This window comes from Hydractinia symbiolongicarpus, chromosome 3 (assembly GCF_029227915.1).
Source record: "Hydractinia symbiolongicarpus strain clone_291-10 chromosome 3, HSymV2.1, whole genome shotgun sequence".
NCBI lineage: Eukaryota > Metazoa > Cnidaria > Hydrozoa > Anthoathecata > Hydractiniidae > Hydractinia > Hydractinia symbiolongicarpus.
The window spans coordinates 15,612,654-15,619,731 of record NC_079877.1 but is presented as its reverse complement, the minus strand read 5'-3'; the positions used below and the strand labels follow the sequence as shown (position 1 = coordinate 15,619,731).

Genomic DNA, 7,078 nt, shown 5'->3' with positions numbered 1-7,078 from the left:
GAACGAGATTTTACTGGTCTTACAGAGACCAAATAAAAACGTCTTTGGGACGTCTTTTCTAGTCAGGAGACGTACGGACGAGTTGGGGACAAGAGAAGCCGTCTTTAAGACGTCTTTGTGTTTACTGGGAATGGTATTGAGTTTTATCCAAATCTGATTAAGAAACAACCATATTATTGTATTACGTAATCTAAATACGCTAATAACCAATGAACACATAGTATTAATAGAATAGACATGTAAATAACAGCCTCACGATTAAAGTTTAGCTCGGAAGCATTTGTCTTACTCTAAATTCTAAATTTAAAAAGCATTTACAAAGAGAATAATCACGTCCTTTTTACGTAATTACTTTGTATTACAAAAATTTATAATTATAAGACACAAAAAAAACGAAGCCATATTATTACTGTAGAGAGACTTTGAGTAAAAAATTTATTTTTGTTATACATGACACGATAAATGGGTGTTTTCAATAGCATCGTTCACAATTGAATATACCTTAGTTATTTCTCAATTCTCTGTGATTAACAGAAAATAACGTTTTTTATTTTCTAATTTCTAAGACAGGAAAGACTCAAGAACTCGCACTAGTAGTATTTCAGCTTAGTCACACCCTGTGCTTTCCGTAGCCGTAACTCAATATATTACATCTATATCTCTTAAGAACTACAAGTACAACAACTAATTAACAATATATATGTTTCCAAAGACGTAGCGACGCGGGACGCGAAAAATCATATTCTTCGGCCCAATGCTGGAACTGCTAATCCTTTAAAGTTAAGGGCAACGTTAATTTAAACAAAAAAAAGAAAAGTAATTGACATGTAAGTGTTTGAATGCCTTTAACGCCCTTTTAAAAAATTTAAAACCCGCGTTACTTGCCCTGGCCTATTCATACAAAACTATAATATCTATTCTAAGAGCAATTTATGAATACTCACTTCTTTAAAATCTAATACGCCTTAATAACAAAACCTAATTTAAATAACAATGCTCTTCATTATGTGATGATTCTACATAAAGGAAAGATAACAAGAATGAAACTTTTTTAGTTAGAACATTAATCAAGAGAGGAACATTTCTTATGCATTGTTTCTATATAACATTTAATTGTAATGCTATCATCAATTATGCATTTATCAAGATCTGGTTTTAGCAAAAAGTCGGAATGCCCGAAACCCAGTCCTTCTGATTCCTCAGTCGGTTTTTCTCTCCATAAAGTGTCTGACTCGTCAAGTTGAATAGACCTTTTATGTTTAACGTTGTCTATGCTACAACACTCAAAGGTAACGTTCAAATTGAATGGCCAAACAAGATCGCAATTTCTCTCACCTAATAGTAGATGAAAATAAATTCCAATAGCTTCTACCTCTTCATCTGGCCACACTGCACACAAATAACATAAATAACCATTTAAGGTTGAGAAAGGCAAACTTTCTGTATACTCTTCTAAGCGTGTTTCGTGACAATTTGTGATATGCCATTCGAAGTAACCCACAAGTATAGTTTCTTGTAAAAGACGTATAGATTTTATTTCACTTTTTAAACCATCTATTAGGGCATTTGTCTTTTTTAATGTTTCTTCAAAGGGTTTACAATATTGAATAATTTTCTCATGGACGCCATTTTCTTTTTCGATGATACATATTTTAACTTCTGCAAAATTTGTTTTTACCTCATCCAAAACTTTGTCGTGATTGTTCAATCTTTTCTTAATCCTCCCAACGCTTTCGTTATCCTGGACGCCCTTTCTAATAGCGCTGATTCTTTCTGCGTTGCTACTTACTATGTTATTTAATTTTTCAATGCTGTTTATTATTTTATCCAATACATATTCGTTCTGTTGTAATTTTCTTTCCACCTCTTCCAATTGCAAATCTTTTTCTTTCATATTTGCAGTCAGGTTATCCAACTGCTCATCTTTAAACTTTATTAACGTTGACATATCTTTTTTATCTTGATCATTTAATTTTAACTGATTTTCACATACTTCCAGTCTTTCCATGATTTGAACAATAGTAGATTCTAAATGCTTGATTTTTTGCGTTTGATTGCATTCCTATTTTCAATAAAGAAATAAAATACCTTTAACTAAGAATCGCCATCAATACGACTGGTAGCTTGCTGGTGAAGTAGAGCAAAAAGAAATTCTATTGTATTAAATTCTCCTTTCAACAAAGCGTTCCTGTGTTTGTTCCTTCAGTTAAATTTTATTCAAAACACGTGGTTCCACGTTTTTATGGCGGACAAAATATAACGTAAATGTCTAACCTATCGGGATGAGTAAATTGTTGGCCATTTTGTTTCATTTTCAATATAATTGAGCGAAACATTCCTTCACAAGCAGAATGAGATATTTCCACGTTATGAGAATTGGCGAAATTATAAAATTATGAAAAAAACAGCACCCCTGTTAGACCATGAAAAATCCGGAGGACTAGGTTGTTGTGGAGAATACTTAAGAATAGGAGGAAATGGACTACCCAACCTAGTCCAAAATTATCCATCAATCTTTTTCTTAACAGCCCATTGAAAATGTCCAATTTGCTATTCAAAGAATGGGCACTTAATTGTTTTTTTTTTTTGGCCAAAAAGATCTTTCCAAAAATAAATAGTTAAAATTTCGAAGATCTGTAATCACACAGGTGATATGAATAAGATAGAAATACCTTCATAGGACACTTTTCCTCGTGTTGTGGAAGTGCACCTCTCATAATTCTTTCGTCACAGCCATCATGAAGGCAAGTGATTGTTTCGAATGGACATTCCACATTCACATGTACCTGACAACAAGTTATGAAAAAGTATTTTTAACTACCTGGCACACTTTGTTGATCATCTTTAAACGGTTAGTTTCCATGCCCGCGAATTTTGTAGTAAAAGATTTCTCGTGAAATACTGTTATAAGTAGTATAAGCGCTCTTCAAAATATATATTTTTTAATTTTAAACTCTTTCATTTCTTTACCACGCTCCTATAGGAACATCTTGTACCTGTACTGACACAAGCAGGTTAACATGAAAAAAAAGTTGGAGTTTACCTGTAACTGTCTCAATTCATTCGTCCATGCACATCCATTGTCAAAGTTATCACATTTTACTGGTAAATCCAAGATACTTCTTTCAATGCCTTTATCTGGAAAAACCTAAAATGTCATTGTAGCATGATTAAAAAAGGAGATGTTTTAGATATTTACCACAGAGTGTGACTTACTTGACTAATATTTCAAATGGATGATATATTGGACAGTGAATTAAAAGAAACCCTATTCATGACTAGTTGTTAAAATCACTATACATGACTCGTAGCTGGTTTGCGCGAATTATTTCACTACGAAAAAATGTATGGTCAACAAATGGCGTTTGCAGATTCATATTACAAGAGAAAACCGAAAGCATGAAGGAGGCGCATTCCTCTTAAATTTTCCACGAGTCTGTTGTGAGTAATAAAATAAAAAATCCTAATTACTTTAAAATTTTGTTCTATACGTTGCTACAATCCTAGTAAAAATATATTGAAACAATGCAGCTAAATTTAAAGTTTGCAACCACGACTAATTGGATAGGCCATTTTATATTAGATTCACCCATATTCAACGTTGTCAATGTTCATAGTGGACTTAGGATTTAGATTATTTGGTTAAGTCCAAACTCTTTAAATATGCTGTCTGTTGCTGACATTAGCATGAAAGTTCTCTACGAATTTCGACGTGGATTATTTCGTAGTGCGAGCGTGCTAGAGCATGCAATTAGCACATTTTAAACGCTGTCTATTTGTCCTACGTATGTGTAGAAGTAGCGACCTGGTGTCCTGCTGGCTGTAGACCATTCATTATGTGAAGCATTTCTCCATACTTAAAAAATGACGGAAAAAACTACTGTTCCAGAAACATTCTATTTAAAGTTCCGACAGATAAAAAAATACAACAGGCTCCAAATTTTACAGAATTTTTATAAAAAACGCCAAAAATTTTCCAGTATCTGATTTTTACGGCTTTTGGTGAGAAACAAGAAAAAATTGGGAAATCTGATTAATAAAGTATAAAAAAAGTATAAAAATGATTCGCCTTGACAAAATAAAGCTGTGTTCTGAATTTTAAATATTGATTATCGTAAGGAAAGTCAGTATTTCTTTCATTGTAAGAATTTCATAAAAACTTAAGGGGTAGTTTTGATTAATGTTCAATATGTAAGTTTCTGAGAGATATGGCAAGTAAAAAATTATCATTCAGATGTCAGATGGATATATATAATAACGTAAGTACCATAGCCACACAACAAAACAAAAAAGACGTATTAAGAAAAAACATAACCATAAAAAGTCAACGTACCTTTTCTTTATCTATCAAAGCTCTATCGAGCGGACATAACAATTCAAATCCTCTAAAATAGAAAACAAACAAGCTGTCAGCTGTCAGCAGACCTTTCAAATATATTGTCAACACACTTAAAATTCATTTTAGAAAGCATAATAAACAAAACGGAAAAGGTAAAATGGGACAACAATATAAAATAAACAAGTACCTTAATATTGCATAATCTTTCGTGTTTTCAAAGCATTCTTTACAAAGCCTGTGTCCACACTCCACAATAATTACTGGATTTTTTAACACAAAATGACATACAGCACATTTCAATAGGTCATGTACCTCTGTCACAAAATTGGCATCATATCCACCATTGCACTCCGCCATGGTAATTATACACAATTATCCTTATATCTAAACAGATTGAGTAATGCGAGCTTTATAATCTATTTTCGCAGATTTTAATAAATTATCCATCAATCAATTATCCAGCACCCTTTAATAAATACAATTGATGCAGATAAACAGAAGTTCTTGTCAGCTTTCATGCGCAATAAAGTGGTAAAAACAACACCAAAGAAGGCCCTCATTTTCTTTCTTTCTTTAAGTCAAGGGCAGAATAATTTCATAATAACTTCAAAAGTTTCCCATACTTATCGTGAGGAATGCCTGAGAATGCCCTTAATAATATTTTTTTGTTTGTTTTACTTTTATCGCAAATAACGTAAATACTGTAATGCATGTCACCTTCACCTAAGTTTATAACGGATAATTTAACATTCAAGGAAAAAAGTGTTTAGAAAGTTAACAAAAATGAAAATGGTTAACACAAATATACCTGTTTTTAACGCTAGTGCCATAAACAATGTGATCACAGAGTTTCAATATAGCAGACGCATTTATACTAGTCAGTACTACATTTTAATATATCACAACGTAAGCTATACAAAAATAAACTTGCACTAACCACTACAAAACACTTATGAAAATCGATCTTGAAACTTTGAATCATAATATAACATCGCTATTATTGACAATTGAATTCATAGAAACCAATTGCGTTGTCAGAGCAACAAGCAAATACAAACAGAAACTTTATTGCCCTGTCGGTAGAAAATAAAACTTTAGTATATGTCACAGTGTGTTGCTATAATAAAGAAAATTCTTTCGAATATTCCTTCGTGCTTATTTATTTATCTGTCATGTCACACTTTCAGCTTTGTATGCGGTTGTGCGCGATGTAAGGACTGCGTAAAAACATTAATGTGCGTAATTATGCACGTGACGTAAGTACAGTCTTCGTTGCGAATTATGTACAAGGTTGTTCTTTAGTTAAGTCGCTGTTAAAAGAACGTCTTTCAAAGAATTTTTTTACGATTATTTTTATTCATAAGTAGTTGTTGTGCCTATAATAGCAATATTTCTACCTTAGTTGGCCTTGAGTTTGAGCAAGAACTTTCCTTAAACCAACGGCAAGCACCAACGTACGATGACGGGATAAATTACAATTATCTACCTCCAGTAGAACTTTCTGCATTAATTCTAATAAAAAGTCTTGTTGCAGGTGTGAAAACTGCCAAACGATGCCCCTATTGCATAAACTAAAAGAGACGCACTCGCGTCAACAATATCAACGCATTATTATTATCTTTCACAGTTTTAACGACGTATACTAGACAGTAAAGTTTGCCGAACAGTATATTTAAGACATGTTTACTTTCCTGATTTGTGACTCGTGTTTGCGATCTTTAATGCAGACAAAATAACCTTTTGGTGGTTGAAAATTTAAAGATTGTATGTGGAAACATAAAACCTTTCACAACATCTTCCTTTGTTTGTTTAACTTGACTTGCTTTTGAATTATATGAAACAAAATACGTAATATATAACGTTTGTTTGTTCTTGTCATAAACTACGCTCTTTAAGATTCCTTTCTTTTGTTACCCAAAATTCTAAGTACAGACTGGACAAACGCATGTGTCATGACAAACTATCTTCTACTCTTTTTTGATAATTCTAGGCTCTTATAATTTAGTAAAGGACAAACATTATGCTTATAAAACTACTCAACGAACTACCTAAAATAAAAGAACAGATTGGACATCAGAAATTGAAGGCTGATGTCACTTATATTTGCGCTCGTTTTGTATTCTTAAAGCACTAGTCGATAAGGCCCGTGGAAAAATCCACTTAGGCAGAAGGACAATGGAAAAATAGGTTGTTTTAGATTTTTTGCTGACGTCAGCAGTGCAATTACAAAAATGTTTGGCGAAATTTAGTTTATTCGTTGGCTGTACTGTGCAGAGGTTTAAACGCTGACCAAGAAAATGTATATGATCATGTCTTTTTGATAAGCGGTTAATGAGATATAAGGGTTTTAAAATTTTGCTGACGTCAGCAATGGCCAGTCAAACCCCCAAAATTTTTTTTAGAAATTTGTATACCTGCTGCCTTCATTGTATAGGTCTTGAAACGCTGATCAAGAAAATGTATAGGATTCCGTATTTTTGACAAACGGCTGCAGAGATATTAGGGTTTGAAGGTTTTTTGGTGACGTCATCAACCCGTCCATTCCGAAACGGATTCGGGGACCCAGGTTTGGGAAACTTACCCAAATTGGTCCCAGGTGGTCCCTAGTTACCTGCGCAGAAGATGACGTAAGTTATTTCCACCCGTTTCCAAGTTATTTAGCCTTAAATTTAAAAGTGCAATGCAATGGCTTCACTAATCTTAATATACTTTCCTTTGACGTCAATATTACTTTGACGC

At 33.0% G+C, this 7,078-nt stretch overlaps 1 protein-coding gene across 1 annotated transcript; it reads right to left on the bottom strand.

Moving 5' to 3' along the window:
- Window positions 1-205: 205 nt before the first annotated feature.
- Window positions 206-5,306, bottom strand: LOC130635941 (TNF receptor-associated factor 3-like). The gene is made up of 6 exons (XM_057445474.1): window positions 5,148-5,306; window positions 4,527-4,723; window positions 4,334-4,385; window positions 3,044-3,148; window positions 2,673-2,786; window positions 206-2,062 (listed from the first exon to the last, which is right to left on the bottom strand). The coding sequence occupies exons 2-6, from the start codon at window positions 4,694-4,696 to the stop codon at window positions 1,064-1,066; spliced, it is 1,440 nt and encodes a 479-aa protein (XP_057301457.1). The 5' UTR covers window positions 4,697-4,723; window positions 5,148-5,306; the 3' UTR covers window positions 206-1,063.
- Between the last annotated feature and the right edge of the window lie 1,772 nt (window positions 5,307-7,078).

Bases quoted from the DNA above. Each gene is read 5' to 3' on its own strand.
- LOC130635941 (XM_057445474.1), bottom strand. From the start codon at position 4,696: ATGGCGGAGTGCAATGGTGGATATGATGCCAATTTTGTGACAGAGGTA. The intron at 4,386-4,526 runs GTACTTGTTTAT...TTTCTATTTTAG, and splicing joins AAAGATTATGCAATATTAAG to AGGATTTGAATTGTTATGTC. The intron at 2,787-3,043 runs GTAAACTCCAAC...ACTTGTTGTCAG, and splicing joins ATGAATTGAGACAGTTACAG to GTACATGTGAATGTGGAATG.